The 26749-nt window shown below is 43.0% G+C and overlaps 2 protein-coding genes across 4 annotated transcripts in view; both read right to left on the bottom strand.

Annotated features, from left to right (window-relative positions):
- adgrl1a (adhesion G protein-coupled receptor L1a) overlaps nucleotides 1-26749 on the bottom strand; it is a 142186-nt gene that overhangs the window by 53612 nt on the left and 61825 nt on the right. For all 3 annotated transcript variants that reach the window (XM_079564273.1, XM_079564271.1, XM_079564272.1), the window contains exons 3-4: nucleotides 8263-8476; nucleotides 6321-6430 (exon numbers count right to left, since the gene is read on the bottom strand). In XM_079564273.1, coding sequence (XP_079420399.1) covers nucleotides 6321-6430; nucleotides 8263-8476 — 324 coding nt within the window. The remainder of the gene's footprint in view (nucleotides 1-6320; nucleotides 6431-8262; nucleotides 8477-26749) is intronic.
- LOC306969213 (uncharacterized protein) overlaps nucleotides 3978-26749 on the bottom strand; it is a 273218-nt gene continuing 250446 nt past the window's right edge. Inside the window, exon 5 of the mRNA XM_079564812.1 lies at nucleotides 3978-3992. The gene's annotated coding sequence lies outside the window, so the exon portion shown is untranslated. The remainder of the gene's footprint in view (nucleotides 3993-26749) is intronic.

Genomic DNA, 26749 nt, shown 5'->3' with positions numbered 1-26749 from the left:
AAAACTGCTCAACAAGTTTTACACAAACTGAAGTCTAAAGCATGTCCATACTAAATGACATGTATGGACATGTCATACATATGACATGTATGTCATGAAATATGACATACATGTCATATTTCATTTTGTTTTCAAAATGAAACAAACTCAACATTTTGACTGCAGAAAGCCCGACATTAAAGGCTCCGCACCAGCAGCAGCATCGCCCCACAGTTTGAGAACTACAGCTGTATGACGTCTCTCTTGATTTATCTTTACATTTTTCTCAGAAGTCATCCTTCTCCCTACGTCCTGAGCCAAGCCTCCTTCTTCTCATTCCCCCAACATTTATGAGCCCCACGTCTAATGGCGGCCCCCTATACATATTAATAGACTCTTCATTTTCAGCTACATCAAAGTGTTGCCTCTCCTCCCCTGAAAACTTGCCACATTACAATGCCATTATTCCTTGGACTGACAAACTCTTCCCGACAAGTCAACGATCATTTCCAGCGGCTTTGTGTCCGAAAACGCGATGTGTCGTAATGAATAGGCCGCGCTGAATACATTTGTGGTGAGGAATCAATTTTATAAAGTGAAACAGAAGGCATGGGGAGGAAATATGAACTGAAAGTCAAGAATATGGAGATACCTCGCGTGGGAGCAGCACTGCGCAATGTTTTAAATCTCCTTGCCCGATGCATATTAACAAGATAAATCATGGCTGCTGAACCTGGGTCTAATGGCCAGAGTGGATACAAAGCATTAGGAATCGATAATGATGTAGTACAGTGTCAAGGAGAGGGAGGGGGCAGGTGAAGACCCTCCCACGATAGATTTACTTCAGTGTGTACAGTACATCTGTGTTGAGGCTGCTGTCGAGCGTTCACATCACAATACCAACGTAGCAACGGTTTTCAAACAGTAGTCATCTGAATTTCCTCAGCCTATGGGCTTCCACTGCTCTGCGCATTGGATTTAAGAACACCTCCTTAAGGGAAAGGTTAGATCTGCCATAGCCATGACCCTACTTGTTAACCTGACTATTGTTCACAGCCGGGGGAAAATGGGAGGACGATTGTACCCTCTGTTTCAGTTGAGCGAAGGATCCCGTTTTCTCACAAAGATAGCCTCCTTCACACCTGTCTCAAACCATCACTTCTCCTTGGCTAAAAATTGACCTCACTGTCAAGCGTGTGGTTAGAAGCTTTGTGAGTCTTGTCCTTGGGGTGTCCAAGTGCTCTATCATTTCAGGGCAGGGTTAGGGTAAGAGTATTCATTCTGATAATTGTCACGTTTGATATTTTAGAACTTAAGCCACCAGTTTGTTACAGGTGAACAATATTAAATCGAATAACAAAACAATGGATGAAAGAAATGTATTGGTAGAATTTGAGCACCATATTTTCCAGACTATAAGTTGCACCACCCAAAAAATGCATAAGGAAGAAGAAAAAAACATATAGAAGATGCTCCGAAGTACAAGTCGCCTTGACAACTACTAGGACATGGAGGCGTAACTGCACCGTTGACAAGTCTCTCCCGGCAGCACGTTGTTCAAGCACCCATTTGCAAACTCGTTCCTCTAGCTGTGCCCATCTAGCTTTTAGCTTTTTTTGGAGTAACATCAGCTTTTCGCCAGTCCCTCACAAGTTTCTCACTCACTCCAAACTTTACTGTTTTTTTATTTTATTTTTAGTGGTACAGTAAATAAGTAAGTAAGCACTTTGTCACTGTACAAGCGAACAGGAAATTATATGTTTTGATATATAAGTCGCACCTGAGTATTAGTCGCACCCGCAGCCAAACTATGACAAAAAAGTGCGACTTATAGTCCGGACAATACAGTACTGGTGTTTCAGATGTGGTAGTAGTTCAGATTGACTTTGACCGCATGTGTTTTGAGGCGGCAGTAGCCCCGCTGCAGCGCTGTGCGCATGGGTCTGTGATGTCTTAATGGAACGCAGCAGTCGACAGCAGCTTGTGACAGTGTGAAATGAGAGTCCACTTGAGCCATTTTGTCTTGCTGCGTTCACTTGGCCAAAACAAGTTATCCTCTCCTCCGGCCTGCTCCTTTTGGGCTTGATGAGATATGATTTGACTTGTTGGCGGATGTTTATTCTGCCAAGATCATACAGTGGCAAGCACGAACAAGAGGCAGGACAGTGGACAGTGCGTGTGTGTGTGGGAGTCTGAGGAGGGCTGCTGTCGCCTCTCCGTTACAGGTGACTGCAAACATGGCACTGAGACACGCACCGCGACAGTCCAGACGCTCTACCACTGATATTAAACACAGATCTACATTTCACCTCGGCACAGCTCACCTTCTCTGTGGATTGCATCACAGGAAAAAAAAGGGAAACAGGCCTATCTAGTGCAAAGTACAATACGAGTCAAGCCAAGCCACGCCAGCACTTTTAAATAAGCCTGAATTATGTGTGTGTTGCTGAGATAAGCGATATATTTGGTAACTCTAATAACAACCATGAGGACATATAGTGTGGTGGTAGCTGACATCTCCTCTGAACTCCCTCAATAAACTTACTTAGGATGAAGAAAAAAAAGAAAAGAAAAACAGCGCCACGATGCCCAGCAGCCCCAGCCAGGCATGAACGATGGGGCATTACCGAAGCGATTAGCAGTACCAAATTCAATTAATCTTGACAAATCTCCACAGAGGCAGAACGGAGGAGAGTGACGCGCCCACTCCCACTCTCCTGGTAATTAAAAGTGGGCACGCTGAGTGGCGTTAGGCGCAACGACGGTGACTAACTTTAGGGATGATCGGCTCCGTCTCCCGGCTCCGAGTGTCAGCTTGTGTTCAGTTTGTGGGAATGTGAAGTCCTAAACTAGTTTCTACTTCCAGTTTTCAGGAGAGTGACAGAGGACAGAAGTAATGAGCTCTTCTCTGTCACCTCACACAACCATAGGGATCAAGTTCCAATATTCTAAACCCGCGCCACACTTTGGAGACAATCAACAAAGTTTTTTTTTTTCCCCCAAACAATGTGAGAGGGGTGGAAAATGCAAGTCAGCAGCTATTTAATCATCCTTTTGATTGCTTTGTGCTGAGTGAACAAGCTCCCAGGAGCAGCAAAAAACACAAGGTTGGAATGCACAAAAAGGAGAAAAGGACAGACTATCAAAATTTAATACCCAAGTTCAAAGGAAAAGTTGCATTAAAAAAGTATGTAGCAAGTTATACCCAGTAATTAAAATGTGCAAAAATCAGGTAAAACTGCAAATTATTCGAATGAGTTAGAGCATTAGAATAATAATCAAGTTCTTTGATGAAAAAAAATCAAACAATATCTAAGGAATCTAAGCAATTATACTATACAGCGTCAAGCCTAATTTAACCAAGACAGCCCCACTGATGCATATCAATGATTGGTATTGCCAACATCAATCATTTAATTGTATACTGGCTGGACTCTGATACAAAACATTTAATTTCTTATTTGCATAAGAACCAATAACAGAAAGCCTGGCCGTATTCAACAGCATCCAGTGAACTCTTGCACAGAGCCAGACCTTTGAAGAGTGCAGATCAAAATGAAAGGCAGCGACTGGACAGGGGCTGGCAGAGGAGGAGACTTCCAAAGAACACTTGTTGGCACTTTTGAAAGGCTGAGGAGAAAATGTCGCACACTAGAAAATAACCCCCAACGGCAAGAAAGCCAACTCCTTTCTTATCTGTGACAGTGACTGCACTGACTCAACACAAAAAGGTAAACCGAGGGCACAGCGCCGAGCAGAGCGAGCAGCTGAATCTGAAAGAGGGGCTGGTGGAGGTAGTAGTCCTTGAATTTGCCCAATACCCCAACAGATTTTGTTTTTCTTATTTCTTGAAGGCACACAGGAAAAAAAACAAAAAAATATTACTTGTATTTTTTTTGTTGAAGTAATAGGGGTAGTAGGAATCGGAGTAGAAGTAATGGTAGTTTATCAAATACTTCAACGAGGTTCTCAGTGTTACAGCTGCACCTGTAAAGTAAATCAAAATTACACTACTGGGTATACATACAATTTAAATTTGCTGACAAGACCAAATCGGTATATATGTATTTCAATCATGTGTATTTTTCCCCTGTCATGGACACCATTCAGAAGACTTTTACTGCGTTTAGAATTTTTAACTGAAAATATAACTTTTTACGAAAAGTATGGAGCAAGATATGAAAAAAATGATTCATATTTTAACCATATTAAAGGCCCTGTACCTGATATTTTTCCTGACAGTGGAATGAAATTTGATCTCTCCTCCTCTTGTAAAAGTAGACATTTATAAAAGTAGGCATTTGTAAAAAGACGCTGTGCATCTATTTACTCAAGCTGTGCATCTATTTACTCAATAACTAGCATTATTAGCATTATTGTGACAGTGACCCTGAAAATGTACCCTGAAAGTTGTAAAACTTTCTCATAAACTCTACGATGCGATGTTAGAAATGTGCTCAGACACAATAAACAATTTATAACAATGAAAGTAAGCAAAGTAAAACACAAATCAGGTATGGGGGCCTTTGAGTAGTTGTGAGTAGTAGTAATAATGCCTAAGTATTACTGCTGCACCTGTAAAAGTAAACCAAGATAGCAGCATCGGGAATGGAAAGGAGCAGGTTAGGAAAGAAGAGATAGATTGACAGCAGTGTTAGAAGTAGCAGTAGTAGTAGTCGTCGTAGTTTGTCGATGACTCCAACATGAAAATTACTGCTGCGTCTGCAAAAAAAACAAAGGAAAGAGATAGAGCGAGAGGGTGGTACAATGGTAACAGGCCGACTGAAGGACACTGTAACCATAATCGAGCGTGAATTATGACTCTAAAGCCTTGAACAGATTGAAGCGAAGATTGTGAGGTGGCTATTCGCGGTGAGAGATAAGCGAATGCGAAGGATGTTATGACAGAAGAATATTAGTTATGCGAAATCCTCACATCAGCACCTGTGGGGAGAGAAGCAGAGCCCCCCGGCGCCGCCCCGCATGCAGATCGTGTCGTATCAAACCATTGGTATCGTCCCAATCAATCAAAGGGGGAGAGTGGCCGTGGCCCCGCCCCCCTCTGTCCATGTGAAGCCACAGTGATTGGATCGATGCTGAAGTTAAAATGCAGAAGAGGGGAGAGGGGTTTAAGGGTGTGAGTGGAGATTTTCACATGAGCTGTAACAACCAAGGGATGTTATAAATGTCTGGGCCAATCATCCAAATTAAATATGCCATACAGTTTTGTTTTTTTTAGTTTTTATTCCTTCATAAAGCTGGGTTATAGATTTTTTCTTTTTATTGTACTGTAGAAGCACTTTTGCCACCATAGGCCTATTTTGTAAACGCAGTAATCCCGTTTATCGCTTATCAGTGGTCTATCCTAGTTATACTCCCCTACCTCCTCCTTTTATAGTTTGAAAACAGTAAAAATCTGATTCACTACAGCGTTAAATCACAGGCCAAAGAGTACATTTTGTTGTACTAAAATACTGAACATGTGGGTGGACTCTGTCGCTTCAGCATACAAAAATGCAATTGCTCGTATTCCAAATGCTGTTACATCACATGCACACAAACACTTTTCCCCAACTATGAGATTAATTTATCTGAACTAGCTTTTTCCGATAACCTTCTTGATACCAAATATTGTCTGCCATATTCCCACTATCTGTTATTAATGTCAAAGCAATTCCGAGTGAATGAAGTCCGCCGTTTCCATAGTGACAATCAAAATGTGCGGGGCTCCGGGTCACGTGACCTTAAAATCAGCTCTTGGCCTGTCATTGTTAATATTCCTATTGTGCGCTCCGCAGTGCCCACAATGTGCCCCCACGCCTCTTAACAATCTCTCCGCGGCAAATTTTAATTTTCATTGGAAATCGCAGGGACGGCGAAGGTGTTTGGAGACAGATAAAGGCACAATATGTCCCGGGGCGGCGTAACACTGCAGTGGGCCCGCCAATAAGGGGCTGACCTCCTGTTTGCAGCGGAGGTGGGCGTTCAAGTGCTTATCTTAGCCCCGCCGTTTCGTCATGTGAAAATCTCCACAGCCACTGGTGCGTCGCTCTGCCGATGAGGAGGGGAAAAAAAAGAAAGAAAAAAGGTCTCTGTTGTGAGAGTAGTGCAAACATCACAGACAGAAGGCAGAAAGAGCAGAAGAAGGATATGAGTGTATGTTTGCTCGGCTATAGGACGCTCCGCTCTCGCAGTTGTATTTTTAGTAGAGGAGGGAGAGGGTGAGGGTTAGGGGGAGCTGACGGGGCCGGGGTGTGGATGGAGTGGGGCGGGGGGGGCAGGCAGGGGGGAGGGGGGGCCTGGTGGTTGAAACGGGGGGGGGGGGGGGGGGCAGTACTCACTGTATGGGACACATTCGTACTGGATCTCCAAATACTTGTAGGTTCCGGGGCAGGGGTCCGGGAAGACGTCCGAGCCCGCAACCACCACGCACTGGGTACGGTTGTTACATCTACGGCAAAAAAAAAAAAAAAGAGATGGTAGTTATGTGTTCAGAAAAAGTGTAAAGTAATGGAAATGGGCAAGGCAAGTTTATTTGTAGAGCACTATTCATACGCAAGGCAATTCAACGTTGCATTAATTACAGTAAATAATAGTAAACATTCCATAGCAACTTGAAGGGTGAATAATCGTCCATAAAAGTATTGGCCATATCTCCCAATGGCAGTAAAATACAACAAAAACAGTACGGATTTCAAGATTTCTTACGTCACAAAGGTCCAAACGTGTGATCTATTGAACTTACTGACAATGCCCCAAAAGGGAATAAAAAATTGAAAACTAGTTGTACGTCATTTGTGTGTTTGCTTTTCTGGCAATGGCACTGGCAATGCTGTACACCAGTGGTTGTCAATGTTTTCACAAGTACCACCTCATAAAATGTGATCTTAACTGTCCCCAGGCCTAGATCAAGCTCAAATCAGCACTAAACCGGGTTTATGAATGCTCTGAATTGACCTATATTGGACAAAATCATGTCGAGACTAAACGAGAACAAACTTACAGCAAAATGAATAAACACTAAAATGGCAAATAACCCTGATACCACCTGAAGAAATCAAAGTACCACCATTGATACATGACATATCACTGTTTGAGAACCAGTATTAACAAATATCCCCCTTCGCCCATGACATATCAACCGTTCAACACAAGGCATTTAACGTTCGAGAGAGTATGCTTAACTTTAGAAAAGAAAAAAACAAAAAAAACATATAAGATGACAGTAAAACTTCCGAAGGGAAAAGAAACATTTTTGCAGTGTAAGAAAGATGAAGTGGGGTGCAAAAAAACATCTCCAGGCTCTGAAAGACAAAAAGAACGGTTGCGGAAGGGAGTAATTTCACACTAGACTAGATCATGTGACAGATGCACCCGTGGGGAGGTGGAGAGGGAGATGGAGAAGAGGGCGGGGGGAGGGAGGGAGGGAGGGAGGGGGTGCGCTGTAGGGGAGGGGCAGGGGGGAGGGTGTGTGACGTCATTGGCTCCTCTCAGGGGGAAGAGTGAGTGGGAGCAATTAGAGGTGAGAGAACAGGGAAGGACAGAGGCAAAATACTTATCAGGAAAAAAGAAAAAAAAACATTTGTATGCACGCAATACACCGACATCACAATCCTGCATGCCCGCTCACGCCTAGGCATAGATACACACGCGTGCACTCTGTCATTCTCTTCACATACAAAGCCCCCTGTATCCAACTCATGGCGTCTCCCCGTGCGCCGCCACCGCCGCTCCTCTCTCCTCGCAAATCTCCGCCGCTCTCAACTCCATCATTGAATCATTTCTAGCAATCTCTCCGCTCCTCTTCCTTTACCCTTTCAATTCACTAAACACCACCCACTACTCCTCTCCTGTCTCATGCATCCATTCTGCCTAAGCTAGCAACCTGCCTCCATTACACACGTGATGGATAGCCAGGAGAAGGCTGTCATTGATCTGAGGAAGCAGATGCCGGGTGCAAACACAAAGAGGGGGCCCTTACCAATGCTCATGCAGCCAAACCGGTTGCAGTAGATTTCTGCCTTCATTTATCACCACATGGCAAATAGCGTTGGGAAATAATATCATCAGGGTCTGTATCAAAACCAGGGCTTCACAAGATACTGTATTGTCAAATTATCGCATTATTAGGCGAGGAAATTTCAGCAGCGAGGCCAGAATATTTTTCCCTGGGTGAAGTGCTCTAACTGAGGATAAGTGAGGTCAAATATCGCAGTACTATTACAAACATCACCCGTTCACTCTCATATCGTAGAGCCCTATTCCAAACCACATTGCGCTTACCTCTGGGACATGATCTTAAAGGCATCGGGCAGATAGCACTGCGTGTTCTCCATCTGGAAAGGGTCGGCGTCACAGATTTTGTCGTCTGTGCGTCCGTAGTTGGCCGTTTCGATCATGATGACATCACTTCCAGGGCAGCGCAGCTCGATGGGGTAGCCTTCACATGCCAGCTCTCGTCGCATTAGGCCGAAGGGCATCATTGACCGGCTCAAAGCTAGAGTGGAGAGAAGGGAGGGAGACACAGTTATTGATCATTCAATATACCTTGATACTTTCAGGAGGCACTTTATTATTAGACCACATTGTAAACATGGTGTGTTGTATTCGACAAGAGTCAAAATAAAAATGGTTCTCATTGTTCCGGTGTAAAACACAAATGAGCTATTATCGACTACACAAACACTACACTGACTTTGTGGACCTCAGGTCGTTATCGCTGTGGTAATAACTAATGGGGACCCAAAATAAAGAACAAAGAAGAAACAGCACTGACTCGCAGTTCACTTTATGTTTGAACCTCACAGATTGCATAGTGGCGTGAGGAATTTGCCGCCATACCAGCTTCTCCACAAAGATACAGCATGACTTGTGAAACAAACTGCGATTTTTGAATGTTAACAAACTCCTCCACACAGACGGCAGGCTTCAGCGTATAGCCAATCTCACACCAGAACTGTGTGTCCCTTGCAGGCTTCCTTAGTCTCCTGCACCTCAGCAAGGTGTCGGCACACCATGTTTTAGGGCCTAGCCTGCATAAAGAATTACTGCTAAAACACGGCAAACAACCAGGAGAATAAAGGCAGAGCACAGGTTGACCTCTGTGTCCACACCTTTTACTGTTAATTAGCTGTCTGAGAGGCAGCTGATGGACTGTGGCCAGATGTACGCTCTGTGTGGAGGGGTCAACGGGGACAATGGAGCATTCAGGGTTAATCACGGAGCCAAGCACACAGGCATGAGAGAGGAGGCACAGAGGTGAAGCACTTACTGTCTTTAAAAACACCCCTCTCCACTAGAATTGCACATGGTCCTGGTGTGATCCTGGGCATTTAGCCACATTAAAAGTTTTAAAGGTGGAACATAAAACCAACAGAAGCTTTCAGTTTATCGAAGAGAGCAACATGCCCACACACACAAACACTTCAGTCTACCGGTTTCCTTCACAGCCCAGGTGGAGGCCGGTTGAGCCCACAGTCTAGACGGGTGAGTGATCTGGCTGTGAAGTCCTTGTTGAAGAGTGGCCAGTATAGCTTTGTGTTCAGCTCCTGCCAGCTTCTATGTGAGCACAATGCTGCTGTCCATGGTGCTGAACTTTGGATATACATAGTGCTGGAGTGACATGAAACAAAAGGTAAACTTAGAGAGGAGCTATCCGCGGTCCTGGAACAGCAGAGGCTTTCTTCCACTCAGAGCACATGGCAGATGTGGCTGAAGGTGGCCATACTGTCTGTCCCAAACACTGCAGTTAAACTTAAACACAGCAGAGAGCTCTTCATGAGCACAGTAACTTCCTCCTGACAGACAGGCTCTGACTCAGCCTCTCTGTTAGCGCTGAGACGTGCAGAGCAGAGCTGTTTTCTGTCCTGATACTGAGCTAGCACTGCTTAGGTTTCAGCCGTGTCCATTCAGGAGCACTGCCCATCTGCCTCAATGTCAGTGTCAGTCATCCCAGACATGCTCCGGAGCAGCTACACGAGTCACTGCCATACGAGTAGCTCACATTTCCAAATGCCACTCTTTTATACAGCGCGGACTGGAATTCTGTTGTGTAACTAATGCCATTAAGGCTGAACGGCTCACACAGACCGACACCACATCTTTTATGCCTCGCCAGCACGCAGTGAGCCAAATCACAAAGGCCTAGATACAAACATGCATACTAATTAAACACAGAGGCACGCAAACAGCAGGCGAGGCTAGACCCAAACCTCCTCCGACAAACGCAAGTGAACATGTACTGTACACAAACACTGCCACAGATGCCCCGCCACTCTCCCCCTCCGTAGTCACAGTGGGGCAGCGGACCTGGTGTCAGTGTGAAGCCATGTTCTTTTAACTCTCCTGCAGACTGCGAACACTGCGGCATACAGCTGGACAGCCATTAGACCCATAGTGAGCCGAGAGGAATGTAAAACTGAAAGAGGCCACAAGGAGCAATGGCACTCGGTTCACTAACACTGTGGATCAACACAACAGGAGCATTAGCCCCCACTGCAGGAGGTAGATTACAAGTTATACACACTTTGTATACAACACGATAAACAGTCTGGGATTTGGGGGGCTATTCCCTGCAATGCGACTAAACCCAACCACAAACATCCATTATGGGGCAGACCGGAAATAAGGCTGCTAAAGAAAGTGTATGTTTAGTTTTCGAATGCTTTTCATCCAGTTATCAAGCATATTTTTGAAACCATTATAAACTGTGATAAGCTGTGACACATAGAGCATCTGGGGGTGAAATAAATGCTAAATTAAGCTCTTTATAGCTGCAAACTGACACGGAGATCGGGGGTAAGAATGGGGTTCACTTTGCAGAAAACACTTGGATTAGATTAGCCTCAGAGTTTCTATCAGAGCAACTTAGTCTGGTCATTCTGTTCCCCACCGAACAAGATTCTACGAAGCTAATCATGTTTGTCATTGGCATTCAAAACAATCACCGGGCAATTTATAGAGCGGCACGGTAGCGCAGTGGTTAGTCCGGCCCCAGGTTTGATTCCCACCTGGACGGTGCCTTTCTGTGTGGAGTTTGCGTGATCACCCCTGTGTCTGCGTAGGCTTCCTCCGGATACTACCACTGCTACTTTACCCTACCAATAAAATCATGTGCAATAGGTGCACTGCCGCCGCCCACTCCTCCTTACGGGTCGTCTCAGCGGTGTCAAAGGATGGGTCAAACGCAGAGGACAAATTTCGTAGTACAGTTTTTGCATAATGACAAATAAAGCACCTTAATCAAGATGGCACCCGGATGTTCGGTAACTTCTGTTCTCTGACTTACTTACAGAATTTAACCTATTTCTTAGGCGTTGCTCGAGCCATGTCTGCTCTTTGCTCGTCTGATTGCTTTAGTCCACATGTTTTCACTCCACCCATTGAAGAAATTGAATTGTTCTTGCTCTCAGACGACTCGATGCTTCAGTACGGAGTGTCTGGCTGTGCCTCTGTCTTTGGTTGTCAGTTTTTTATAGATTTGCAGATGAAAGAACTGAAGATGTATCAACAATTACACCGAAGAGATAGGAAGCATAGCGTATGAGCCAGAGTATAGCCAGTCCACTACAGGGCTGCAGCAGAAACCATGATAACAAGCCTATCTGGTGGCACTGCAAATCCCTTCACTGCCACACACTATCATGTTTCACACCTACACAGTTCACACTTACAGCCCACTGTTTGACAAGTCCCAGGTTTAAGGCACATTTCACACTGTAAACGCTGCAGAATGCACCTCTCAGAGTCATTTAGGCAGGGATTTTTTGAATGGTATTTTCAAGCAAACAAGTGCAGAAGTCAATTTTGAGAGACTGGCTACGCTGCTCTCTGCGAATGCGGTTGTGAGAGGAGCCAGATGGCCCGGGGCCTAGCTGGGGCTGCGGCTGGCTCTGAGCGGGGCTTAGATGAGATGAGCGGGGGATAAGCTTGGACTGGCCATGGGCTACGACTGTCCTTCACTCTGCAGGAATCCATTAAGGTTTCAGGGTCTGTCCGGCCAAAAGACACCACTGTACCCATGTGGCCATTTAGGACGGGACTGTCACTCTCGCGCTGTAATAGCTGGATGACAGATGCCTTTCTCAGCGGCAGACATATGTATAGGTGGATCTGATGTCTTGGAGTGTGGCTATGACTCATCGTGCTACACAACGCGATATAACTGCGGGAAAACTAATTACCACACATTGATACAAGGACTATGTTAGGTTCTGTGCTCTACAGATGATAAATAGATAAGACGAACAAAGCATTGTGTCAATAAACCCCAATAACAAGAGCAAATATGTCAATGTAAACAAAACATTAAATTTGACGTAACATATAGTTACGGTTTGTCTTTACTATGGAAACAGCTGCAGTGGAGTGATACTGTATTTACAACAATAAATATATTATGCTATGCTATTGTGTAATGTTACAATGAAGTTTCTCTGTAAACTGATTATGACGCTCGAACATGAGCAACAAAGTTGTAACTTTTGCGGACGCGTCTACCTCCGATGTTTCCGACCTGGACAACTGGAACACTACAACTCTGAGATAACATTTTATCCTGGTCAGATTTTCCGACATAAGTGGAACGCACCATAACTGTGCGTTATGTAAGGATAAAAGGGGCTAGATGCAAGTTAGTCATTTTATACTCACTACTGCCACCTCAGGTCTTATGTGTAACTGCACCTTCTATATTAAGCTCGTGCATGACGTGCATGACTTTGGACACGAATTAACACCTTTTTGAGTGACAGTGCAGGATTTTAGAGGCAGTTGTGGTGAATAGGTCTGGGCTCATTCTACACATTAGGACATGGCTGGAACATATAGGGGGATGAAAATACTTAGTTTTAACATTTCTAAACTCTGTATAGTCCCTTTAAACATCGAGGAGCCGTGCATTAGACGGTTATAATGCACGACACGGAGTCAAGAAGGTGTTACTCCGCGAAGTGCGTTATAACCGTCTAATGCACGGCTCCGAGTTGTTTAATCCGTTTATACCATGGTCCCACAAACGTAACGTATTTAAAACAAATGTTTAATTTTCCTAAACCCACTAAATATGCCAGACTACGGGGACTATTTTATGTGGGTTATTGTCTGAAGGCCCATCTCAGAGCGAGCCATTCTCCGCTGCTAGTACGAGGATCTCAGTCAGGCGCAACGAAACAGCATCAGCACACGCTGCATCGCCAAAATCACAACACAATAGGACTAACCCGGCACTTTTCTGTGGAAGTAAACACCGATATACGGCACTCGTGGGCAGGAGTTATTTCACTTTTACGCTGTTTAACCTGAAGCTAGCCATCTAGCTAGCTCAACGTTTGTTAGCACCCACCAGCCAATCAGAATCGAGTATTCACCCAGACCATGGTATAAACAGTTTTAACGCACATAAGTTAGCCAATCAGAATTGAGTATTCACAACAGTTTTAATGCACGGCTCTTAGCCTTGGAATTCTCACTGACTGTGGTATAAAGCCTTTTATTGTTTTAGTGAATGACGTTTGAATCTTTGAATTGACTATAAGATCTGAATTATTTTTGAATACTATCTTAATGTGTTTTTTTTTAGTTTTGGTGATTGCAGTTGCAATTTGTTTGAACAAGAAAATTCCGTTCACAAATGTTTATTGTAAACTTGTATCGGAGCATTCCCTTGTGCACAAAATATGAACTGCGAAACAAATGCAAAACTACCATTCTTTAAAGAAAAGTTTATGTACACAACATGGATGCTTTGTTAAATTCTAAGCTAGTTTTGCCGCCCTATTCTGAAGTATTGCAACATAGAGTAAGTCGATAACCATATGTTACAACTTTGTTGCTCATGTTCCAGCGTCATAATCAGTTTACAGAGAAACTTAATTTTAACATCACGCAATAGTATAATGCATTTATTATAATGGAGCAAAAGATTAGCCTTTTCTGAGTACTTTAAGAGTTGTCTCAGGCTCAATATTTAGTAAAGCTACATTCAAATTCTTTCCTTTAGAAGCGAAAACCTTGATTCTTTCCGGCAGCAAGTACCTATACAATTGTATCATCTGTTTTTCACAGACTGAGTTGTTTGAATGTGAACGTGGGCTGGAGTCTCTCTGTCAGACCGCTGCTGTTGAGGGCTGAAGTGCCTGGCTTCATTATAAAGAGCTCTATACAAATTAAGAGGAGGAGAGAGAGAACCTGATTGGATTTGACTCATTATCCGCACACAGTAATTAAAGCCTGGGGCGGGAGAGATGCTTGGGACACTTTACAGGGGCTTTTGACGACATCAACTTTTTCATTCATGCTTCCTTTGATGAGCAGCGATACTGCGGCGATTGGCTAACACTCCCGACAAACACAAAATATGGTCAATAGCAAGAGAAGGCAAGTTATGCAAGAGACAAGAGCGACCTATTTACATTACAGCAATCTGAACAAACCTGCCGAAACCTTGCAAGGTTCACAGGATAAAAGCAAACAAGCTCGGAGATACAGCGTTGCTCTTTGAAACAGAAAAGCACTTTGATTTCCAAGTCTTCAACGCTTTGACCTTGGACTGTGTTATCGCTGCCTTTCCATTCGGCACGTGTTTGTGCCAGGAAATAGACGGGGAGCTGGCCTTGCAGGTAGCCAGAAAATGTTGATAGGGACTGTGCAATCGACTCGACAGTAAGAGATTATACTTGCGGAGCTCGGAGGCCCTTAGGCTGACTGGTTAGTTGGCTCCATGATGGTCTTTCGGTCCCCTTTTAAGCTCTCTGTTGATTCTCATTAGCAGTGTACTGAAGCGGAGAGCCAGGCAGTGTTCTGAGAGCTTTTACTCATTAAGTATTGTTGAAAAAGAAACTTGGAAACTTAATCCAAGTGAAATATGGAGTACACAGCATTGGCATTGTACAGCATTTGGAAAAAATAAAAGAAAAAAGGATCAGAGGCAATTGGACCAGTATTTGGCCCACTGCAAAGCCTGGATATGTCCACAGACATTTCACTCATTGATAGGGATGGCCGATATATCGGCGCCGCCGATATTATCGGCCGATATTTGTCTTTTTTCCCCACATATCGGTATCGGTCCGATATTGGGAAATATCGGCCAATATATATATTTTTTCTTTTAATTATTTACTGCACCGTAATGTCGTAGCGCACCTGAATGCAGCAGCAGTGTAGACGGGCTAAACTGACCTGACTGGGGCAACAGTTTATTAAAATTATCCAAAATAAACAGTGGCTCCTAAAAATAAAGAACCTCCAGCATAAATTCACACGTCAACAAAAGAAAATAAGTTTTTACTAAGTTTAAACAAAGTGGAGCGGACACTTGGACACCGCAGAGATACAGAGCCACAAGTTGCTGCTGCAACAAACCGGACTAAAACTGCCTCCATGGACATTATTCTGAGTCAGGATTAACAGGAATCATTCTCTGATGGATTATTTGTCGCTACATCTGAGTGGTGAGTGTTGCAAAAGTTTCTCCATCCTGACGCCAGATTTATAACTTTGTTTGTTAGCGCTAGCATAGCTGCTAACAGGCTAAAGGCTACAACACGTAAACATGACGTAAACTTTCTGTCATGTAGGTCTAACTACAATGATGATAATGTCAGTATTCACATTTACTCTGCTCACTTCTGTCATGTTAATGACCCTGAAAACGAGGTGTTATGTCGCATTTTCACGCATATTTAATCAGATGCATTTGCATCGTTAGCGTATTTATCATTGAAAACAATGCAGTTCAAAGCTCATGTTAATCTTGTAAATCTACTGTTTGCCTTTTGCCAGCTCTAAACCAACTCTATATCTTCAGTCTGGCCTCATTAGTTCAGTATAAGGTGCTGTTAAAGTGACTATTTTTTGCAATTCCAAAGCTTCATACAGAGCAGTGTGTCCACAGACAAGTTCATCAGATTTGTTTAAAGTTAAAACATGTATCTTAAATAACATGGTAGGCTACATGTTTAAGTAAAAAATACAATCAATAGTAGCCTAGCATATTCCCAGTGTCACTGTTTCCCATTAATAGGGGACATGGGTGAAAGTATAATAATAAGTAGGTCTGAGTAAATGTTTAGCCAAAATCCAAATGACATTTCACTCCAACATTGCATTTGGTCTTTTTAATATTTTTCTAATAAAAGGGATTGTTTGTTTCATAAGACATTCCAATAATGGAGCAATTTGCAAACTTTACCACATTTGAGCCTTTCTATTGATTTTTAACGTCGAAATAAATATTGGCAAATATCGGACCATCCCTACTCATTGAGATATGTTCTCTGTTTTGGGCATGTAAACTCCACCAATTGTTGCATGCAACTCAGATTCTATAGTCTAAAGTCTAAATGTAATGTGTTGCTGCAATGCCTTGATATAGATATTCGCTTGTCACTGAAATAATTGCTAATAATGTAGAAGATTGGTGTAAATTTGAATTTCTCTTTATCACCTCATCGAATTAAGATGCAGATTAAGAGTTTGAAGTTAATATCCGAAAGATTACAGCAATTTCCCCTTAACTTCTTGTGGCCAAGTTAAAAACACCATGATAGACAAAAAGACATTAAGTGTCTGGAACGGTTAAGTTACTTCTTGGCTTTATTGAATAGGACAGTATTGCTCGAAAGGGGTGAAGAGCGGGTAGAGACATTCAGCAAACTGTCTGAGCCAGGTCTGGCTGTTCTTACACTAAGGCAGCAGGCCAGACCAATGTAGTGAAGCCTTATGCGCTGGGCAGGACTGAGGGCTGATGGGGTCTCCCCCCTTAGGTCTCCATAGCATTGAATTTTAGCGACTCACTTAGCGCCACGAGTTGGCGTAATGAATCGCTGGAGCATGGCCTGCTACGTTGATTCGCGGAGGCCATCGCTGTCACGTCCGGACAGCTTTTCAAAATGAAGAGTTGTGACAATGTGACATCCTGAGACCAACCTAACGGGCCAGACATGAGTGTGCAGGGGCATGGGGGGGGGGGGTCGAGTGGGACAGTGGATGCTGACAGTGGATGCTAATAGCGGTGCTGGTTAGGGATGGGCCGGGATACTATCTCGTCTCCTCCCGTCTACTTTGCCCCAAGGAGACAAGCGAGGAGATGAGATGAGGACTGACTGTTTGGCGAGTCACCAGTCGCACTATAAGGTCGAAACACAAAGCAGCACCAAAATGACATATATCTACTTGCCCCGTGGAGAAAAATGCTAGAAGAAGGAAAAATGAGATGGCAGCGCAAATCAGGCGGGATAACAATAGAAGGAGGGGGAAAAAACATAGAAAGACTTCAAAATGGATGGCGAAGCTGACATGGCTCAGTGTGGAGGTCAGCGAGACAGGCGGAGGAGAAGAAAGACAAAGGACCTCCCATTGTTACAAGCTAACCCTTCTCAAAAGCAGCCGAGCCCCAACGCTGAACCCAATTACAACGCGGCCCGTAACATTACATCATTCATAAGAGAATTAAACGTGCCCTCACTGGAAATGGGATACTCGCTCTGCTTCGCTCAACACACACCCAGTCGCAAGAAGTAGCCAAAGATTGTGTTATCTTTTAAATGGGAATGACGTAACTCATTCTGAATTCTCCCAATTACAAACACATTGAATTTGTTCACTTTTTGCCCTGTCTAGCTTATCATTTTATATTTGTATAACATCTAGTTTTGTGCACTTGTTAGAGATTGTTGTTTATATTTGTATCTTGATCTGGATATAGACATAAACATTGTTTATTTACTGTAGCTTCCGATATTCATTTATGAAATATTGAATAGCATGGCATCTACAGAGAGCTACTAAATAATGCAACTTTTTATCAAAACATGCAGCCCAAAATTATTATTATAATTCTTACCCCCCTGCCTGAAACAAAGGCATTTTCTCATTTACCCAAATCTAAAAGCTTCTCAACTGGAGAGCAACAGTGCAATGCCTCATTTGAAAGCTAAGGCCGACAAAAGTGATCGGAACTTTTTTGTCAACTATTTTTCTCATGACTTCGTCTAATTTGTGTCACTTTTTTTGGTCACTTTTATGGCTTTCATCGCTTTTCCATTGTGTTTTTGTCTTTTGATTTGTCAAACTTTTTGTTGTGTTTTCGTCGCTTTTTGTGTCACTTTTTGTGTCACTTTTTGTGTCTCTTTTGCTGCTTTTTCATTGTGTTTTGATCACTTTTTTGTTGCGTTTTCATCTTTGTTTTTGTGGCTATCTTGACACTTTTTTTCTTTAAGCTTTTAGATTTGGGTAATGCCAAACATGAGTAAATGTGCCCCAGTTCGGTTGTAAAGGTAAAGAGGTTCACTTACGAAATGTATGTATGTAGCAGCCATCTTCACCGACTCCGAGGCCCATCTTAATTAAGGATTTACTGTACTTTATTCACCACTTCATTGTCACAATATACTTTGGGTTCTCTAAGTTTGTCCAACTTTCCTTCGGGGAGAAGCCGTCACAGCGTAAAGACATTCCGTCTCGAAGCTCCAAACACACATAAACTGGGAGAAGGCAAGACGGGACGTGCCTATACTGTGAATCGCCTCATCACCGGCCCCGCCGTCTAATTAGGCAATAAAAGCACCTGAGCGGGGGCGGAGGGGGGGAGTCGCTCAGCCCAAAAATAAAACCCGAGTAAAACGGGAGATCCACCTGGTGTAAAAGATCCAGGCCCAACACAACGCATATTACAAGAGGCAAGCCAGGAGCCTGAGTAAGACCTAGATTCATATAAACAGTGTTGTGGTGTAAAAAAAAAAAAAAAAAAAAGTGTGGGTAGTGTGGGTGCTGCTGCTGCTGCCGCTGGGGGAAAACACCAGAGGGATGAAAGCAGAGAGATTGGAAAATACTAGAGAGACACTATAGCTGTATGGCTGTGTCTAGGAGATGGGCGTGTTTTAGAAAAATAACATCCAGACTACTGAGTGTCACAGTGAAGAGCCCGAGCACTGCATTAGACACTTAATTAACCTCCTTACTCAGCCAAAAGCAAAAAGGGCAGAAAGTGTAGTGTACAAGGGAGTTACTGCAAGATCAATGGGTTTGCAGCGAGAAGTGATATTAGCGCAATTTGGCTTACAAGAGCAAAGCAGCGATATTTGGCCTGGCTTAATCAGGGCGCAATAAGCAGACAGCAAACAGTATGTATTTTGCAGCTGAAGTAAGGGACTGTCAGAATGTGCAAGCAACAAGGACGGGGACAAAAGGTGTTCTCCAGCTCGGCTCATTGTTACACATACAGCCTATTACTCAATAATGTGCCTATTATTTGCTCGTAAAGCATAAGATGTACAGGTATTTATGCTGAACTCCACTGTGACCCGGCATGTTCTATACCCTGAGCCACCTTTGTCTCCTCTATCCAAAGCACTCGCACTAAGCATTTAATTTAGTAGGTTGCATAACGACCGTCATAAGCCAAGCAATATATTTCCTCCATTATGTCAAACACAACGTAGCAGCTAGAAGGTTTTCAGTATGACTATTTGCATGAATAAATTAGTGGGAGGAAGAATTTAGGTGTTCATGCTGTTGCAACCCTCTCTGTTTACCCAGAATTGGACTGCAAAACAGCGCCTTGTAATCTCTAAGGGGTCAATATAATGTTGTATAATCATGTTGCGTAATCCTAAGCCAATCAGAAAACATCATACAAAATGAAAATGTATTTTGTGGTTTCTCCCTAATCCTGTGTCATCTGTTATTCCGATTAAACTTCTCTTGTTTGTTTTTAGTAAACATATTCCAAACTTTCTCGAGTCCTACTCTTACGGGGCTGTCAATCATTTATAGTAAACTCTACCGACATATTCAGTCGGGTTCCGCTTGTCCACAAAAGCCCCCATAGTTTATCCCAGCGAGAGAAGAAGAAGAAGAAGAAGCAGCGGCGGCGGCGGCACACCGACAGCACCACTCTGCCTAACCCCATTTATGCAAGGAGATGCGTGTTTATGTTGCACCAATCAATGTACACACAAGCGAAACAAACTCGGACGCAGACTCGGTAAATACGCAGACAGAAAGGGCCCCCGTCTGTATCCCTGTGAAGTGATGAGCAAACAGAAAAAAGAAAGGCGAGGTCTAGTAGGGAGACAGAGTAGCATCTTCAAAAACAGACGTCCCGAAAGCAAGCCGCCTTCCCGTGTCCCAATATATGTTCAAAGGGCGAGCGTTAACCTTTCCCTCACACGACGGGCCCGCGCTGTGATCTACTGCTCTCAGCTCGGCGCTTTGAAGAGCCATCACCAAACCACCGGGACGGGAGGGAGGGTGGAGTGAGTGAGTGAGTGAGTGAGTGAGCAAAACAAGAAGGGTTCCGGCTTTTCTGAGCTATAATTCATCAATACAAGCGATTTGCTGTTGTAGTTATTGACAGGCTGTACTTTTGAGAGACGTGTTGCTTCCATAGAACTAATGTAATAGACTAAAGTATAAAAGCACATTATATTGGCGTTTACATATTTGATAATGAATAAAAGTTTGTTTATAAAAGAAAGATGTTCAAAGATGTTCAAATCTATTCAACTTCATATTGAGCGGTGTCAAAAAGAACTCATACTCCTCAGTATATTTCATAAAAAGTGTCCCGTTTGAGTACATGCCAGAATAACCTGTCAAAAAGATACAATTGGTGGAAAAATGTTCCGCGGAAACTTTTATCAAATGTTTCAGTTTTCATATCACCTTCCCCACTTAAAATGTTGTTCATAAAAGACGCTTTAGAGATGTGTTTTTTTTCTTTCTCCCCAGTACAGCGTCTAAACCTTGAACTCTGACATCGGTTTGACACGCATTTATCTGTATAACCGATTTTCTTCTTGATATTTGGTCCGGAGCAAAGCACGGAAAATAGGGGTAGTAAATAGAGAAATTCAATTTGCTGGAAGCCAAGTCATCACGGTGTAAGTGTTTAGAGAGCAAAAGCACAATCACCGGAGGAAAATGAACGACAAGTGTGGAGTATTGACTGAGGCTAATAACAAGACGCAACAAAAGAACCAGGAACGGAGCAAATCAAGGAGGCACAAAGGGCTTTAGAGGCATTTTTTTTTTCTTTTTCTTTTTTTTACAGCAAAACACACATGATGAGCGGAAATTTCCCGCAAACCGAGCGCTTACAAAACTAACAATTAGATTCAATGGCGAATGTGAACCTAACAACCAGATGTGATTCAATTTTGAGCCTATATACTGTATGAGTGGTTATCTTGGCCTGGTCAGGGATGAGGAATCCTAAAGATCTTTACATTAAAATGTGATCGCTTCATATGGCTCCCCAGTGGCTCAACGCGAGCCCTGAATACCTTTACCCTCACGCCAATAATTATGCAATCTGAACTTATACAGGATCGTGCATATCGGTGCATAACAGGCTGCAGATTTTTTTTCCACCGCGCTCGGTCATTACAGCTGTCAATCATCTGTTTCCTGAGCTACCCCCAATGCCTTCTTCCTTCTTCCCCCCCCCATACCTTTCAGAAAAAGGCCCGTGATTGGCTGAGGTCTCCCGTCACACGCCCTGGTTTTGTCGAGTCTGAAGGGGAGCCAAGAGTATGTGTGCACACAAGTCTCTGTTTCCACCGCAATATGCTAAAAGGTTATTATGGAATTATTGCTCAGTGGTGCAAAAGAAATGCCTACTGCCTACTGGAGCTTTAAGGGTGTTTTCGATGAGATTTCTGAACTGGGGGCTTAGCGTAAACAAAATGTAAAGGCTTTGGGCGTAGCCCGCTCTGAGCTTTGGGGAAGATTCATAGAGCAAAATTAGGGCTTAAGGAAAGATGTTTTGTGACATTTAATAACGTAGAAAACAGTGCGCTTTTGTCAGATCTACCAATTAAGGGGCATAATATGATGGATGAAAGTACAGAAATATCAAAACATGAACGTTCTTTTGTTGTCAGGTGTATTGCGTTGGCTATAGGATGGCAATAGATAAAAAATATAGAGATAGTGCAAATTGCTATAGTCAAAAGACATTGCTATTGTGGTGGTGTCAGTGGAAAAAACACTGTAATAACACACGCCATCTTCCAGCATTTTGGTTGGTGGTGGCAGTCGACAATCCACTCCCAACAAATGGGTCGAATACTTTGCATATGATGGATGAAAGTACTATTTAGCATCGATATGTATTATTTAGACATTAAACATAATTAAAATAGGAAAATATAACAAGAATAAGAAATAAATGGTCAAAATTCTACAAATAAACAGATGATAGAGTTAGGGGGTACTTGGAGTTTGATACAAAACCTCATTTACCCCATTACCCCATTTTTCTTACTTAATTTTTTTTATTTTTATTTTATTTTATTTTATTCAAATGGCAGAGTGCTTCTTCTTCTTTCTTTGAGGATACTTGAGAAACTATGGGCCTTAGATGAAGTGCACTCGGGACAGCAGAATTACAACCATATTAGTCCAGTGCTTTGGTCTCTGCACAGGCTTCCTGTCACTCAGAGAATAGGCTTCAAAATATCTCTGCTTTACAAGTCTCGTCAGAGTCGGGAAAGCACACTTATTTACTGCTGCCTGTGGCAATTGATTGTATTTGATCAAATTTTAATATATACATATATGATATACATCGATTGCTTTTGATTGCATTTTTATTGTGTTTGTGTGTTTGGTGTTGAGGCACACTGAGTTGTCTTGGACATGAAATGTGCAATATAAATAAACTAGCCATGCTTTGCCATAATTTCTTAAAATTACTTCAGATTTCTTTATATATTCACCCAATTTACCCAAATGTTTGTGAACTGTATTCAGAACAAAAATAAAATCTATTTAAAATTAGATTCATCAAGACCAGGTGTAAATGTATTTAGCCTTTGGGACGTTACTTTGAAAGGTGTGCACAGTAGTAGAAAATCCCTGTTTTGCACCATGGCAGTCAGTCACTAATTCTCATACCTATATAAATGCATGCCTTTTGGTTAACCTCTAACAACTTACTCCACTAAAAAGTTGGTACGCCAGTAAAGTTCTGACACTGTTTCAGGTTTCAAAAGGCGCACTGCTGACTAAAAATACAACATCACTTCTAAACTGAAGAGGTTAGGCCTGACGTCTGGCTAGTGAAAAGATTGTCTTTAAAAGAATATGCCACTTAAACAGACAAATCCGTCCCATTCAACAACATCACAAGGACAGTCTGGGCCTTTGTGGAGCAGATGAGTCGGAAAAAACTCTTTCTCCATCACTCTCTTTCAGTAACAGCCTCCTTAATTATCAGCTGCGGTACACAGGACAGTGCAGGAGGTAGGGATGTGGACGAGAGACAAGCAGACTTTTCTGCGTAGCTGATCTGAGGGCAAGACACCAGCTATATGGGCTGAGGCTATTTCACTTTCAGTTAACTTTACTGTCAATTCTACCAAATGTAAAGCACCTGCAGAGAATTGAAACTGCAGCGCTTTCAAACCTTGATGATGATGATATTTTCAAGATGCAGAGTTTGGACGAATACCTAATTGTGCTGTTTCAATAGCGTTTTACAATTGAGATTGTCAGTACACATCTAATACAAGCCATTTGAATGATAAATGACTAAACTAATCGAAGAAAACATCCCATGCATTTCATGTTTGGGTAGGTTTAATCCACAGAGCTTGTTTTATACTCATTAAGAGCCTTTGGAAACACAAGACTGCAGTTGAAAATGTAATTATTTTACATAATTACATCCTCCGTGATTGCCTTTACCATCCAAAGTGCAATTCTGATTTTACTGCAATAAATCATGCGTCTCTAAGAAAGACAAACACGCTCCACACGCCAACCTCTGACAGATAAGTGCAATCCTTCCACTAAGTTCTGCAAACACACATGTAGACCTATACTTCTGCATTAGGAATAAAAGGCAACACAAATGGCCTGATAATGCATTGGCACACACGCAGCCGCATAATGAAAGCTCTACGTCAGGACTTCATCACGTATGGCACAGCTGCCGCCCTAATGGACTTGCTGGACAGTCTGCCGCGCGGAGCCAGAAGCACATTATATTTAAATAAGTGTGAGTTTGTGAGGCAGGATTGAGTGGTTAATAGAAGCTGGGTTGTATTAGTACAGCACGGTAGGATCAAGGAGAATATAGAGGGATGTGTATAAACATCAGGATTAAACCAGGACACTGTACGGTTTGAATTTAATCTGCCTGTCCCTATCCCACAGCTTGAGAAGCACTGCTAATAGAAACATATCTGCGATTGGGATAGGTCAATTTGATGGTTGCGTCATGGAGGGAGTATTTTTAATAGGAAAATCACCAGTTTAGGGGGTTTAAATACTGTGTGTGGAGGATGTGTACTTAAGTCATGCTGCTTAGGAGTATTTTAGTTAAAGAGCCATCTCCGGAGCGGAACCAATGTGTGAGAATTGGGGTAAATATTAGAGTGTGCAGCCAAGAGGAGAGGGGAGGTTAAAGCAGAGCAGATTAATCGGGACAAAGCAGAGTACCCAGGGCCTACATTACACTGTGAGGCCATGTGTGATGATCCTGCAGCTTTCCAAAATGAGTTCTGATTAAGCCAGGACTGATTTCAGCTGCTCTTGTCCCCATCTATTCTCTGAAAAAAAATATTATAATAAAAAAATTCTCATGCTCCAGGCCACACCAGATCAGAGCCAAATTTTCACCAGGCAAAATTAATGGGAACTAAAATTAGTGTGAATTATGAGGACTAAATGTTTTTTTTGGCAAATTCTACGACCAAGAACAATTTATTACCATAAAAAAATAATACTGTAGGCTTTTTGTTTTTGTAATTGTGGCTAATCAAATGCTGATTTTGATTCGACTGGTGGTTAAGCCCGGGTTGTTGTATACTGAATGTGCCCAGGAGCTAAATAAAGTGTGGAAAAGTGATTTCTTAATTTCATCTTAACCAAATGGTGCGCGTCGCTTTGGGGCTGAATGCAGATAACAGTCAATTGATTATTAATACATTCTTAATACTCCCCGAGCGCCAGGGCACACACAGGGAGTTGGAGGCAGAATTGGGCACCAAAAAAACACGCACACAGGCACTCCCACAAGCGCACGGCAACACGGAGGGACACAATGCCAGGGGCCAAAAGTGTCAGATGGAACGGAACGCACGCTACCAAATTCAGCGTTTGCACAAAGCGGCCAAATTAAGATGCGGAAAAACAGAAAACAAGCACCTACTCGAATTGGAAGCACATGGTCGGACGCAGCCAACACAGAAGGACGGCTCTCTAATACTTTGGCCGTGTCTCATTTTCGTTAACCCTCGCGTACTTTTAACATTCTGTACGTTCTATTTCTGAGTGGAGTCCGCATGTCCTTCCTGGGTTATTTACAAGTCCAGCTCCCTCCTACAGTCCAAAGCAATGCACAGGGAGAAGGTGAAAATGTGACTTGAGAGTTGTGCCAATTCGAGACTGCATAAGTCTGTCTGTGCATTTGTCTCGGTCAGTTTTGCAACTAACAGGCCATGTTGTGCGCCATCGTGGTGTGCCCAAGCCATAGTTGCCAGGATAAGATCAAGCCGCCCCCAAAGTAAATGCGCTGTAACTCTAGATGCCAAGGCTGCTTAGTGGTCGGGCACATGGCAGAGTGTGTTACACATTTTGAAGATGATTAATTGTTGGTACTGACAGTCAAAGGAGGCTCAATGCTTTGCTAAATAGTCTCAACTTATATAGTGCTTTTGCCTTTTACATCAAGGAACCACTCACCCATTCACACTCCAATGTAAGCAGACAATAGATACAGAGTAGACGGCATCGCGTCATAGAAGGGGGCGTGGCCTCGCGGAGCGGGAAAACAGAATCTTTTTTCGAGTTTCAATTTTTCTCCAAATTGTTTTCCCCCTTAACTGTTTTCAAACATGATCATATATGGGCGATTCCAGAGAGGAGGCAAGGCGGGTGAAGTGTCTTGCTCAAGGACGGGGTGCACTTGCACACCTTTTGTGTTGCATTTGTGTCATATTTTTGTCGCTCTTTTGTTGCTGCTTTAGTTGTTGGTTTCATTGGTTTTTGGGTCACATTTTCATTGGGTTTTCATCTTTGTACTTGTCGCTATTTTGACACATTTTTTCAAGAAGCGTTTAGATTTGGGCAAAGCCAAACTGGAGAAAATGTGCTTGGTTCAGGTGGGGGTTAAAAGGTTAAAACCATCAACCTATCCTGTGACCACAGATGTAAAATAGAATTTAGGCAAAAACCTGGCACTGGACATTTTTCCATTGAACCGTTGGTTCATGTATTGTTGTGAAACCATAAAAAACAAACAGTTGAAACTTTGCTGCAAGACCATGTAACAGGCTTGCAGTGCGACACAGGTAAAAAGGAAGTAACTTAAAAAGAGAAACACTGATCAAAATTCCCTGTTTTGTAATATTACATACAAGCTAACAAGAATCCTTCCAGGTCAGTAATATGTTATAGCCACATACACACAACACTGAGAAAGTGTCTTGTCGACCTCACTGCCCATCACTCAGTGTCCTATTGGCCCATGCACATCATTGGGGGCACAGAGCAGATGGTGGCCACCAGCAGGACCTCCTTCTCCTGCTGTCCCATCTACTTTCTCTGCCCATCTTCAACCAATCACCCGCTGGTATTATTTTAAACCAAGCAGGTCTTCTACCCTCGAGTCGTACAGCCACTAGTGCATGTACAGTCCCACCCAAGGAGCAAATGAAAGAATCTTACGGTACATGCACATTCAAGCAGGTCACACATATGGTGTCATTACATGCACGGATTCCCCCTCATAGTGTCTCCACGCTCCAAGTCACATCGA

Source organism: Gobius niger (genome assembly GCF_951799975.1).
Source record: "Gobius niger genome assembly, chromosome: 10".
NCBI classification, from domain to species: domain Eukaryota; kingdom Metazoa; phylum Chordata; class Actinopteri; order Gobiiformes; family Gobiidae; genus Gobius; species Gobius niger.
Note: the sequence above shows the minus strand (reverse complement) of the source record. Positions and strands in the feature narration are given on the sequence as shown.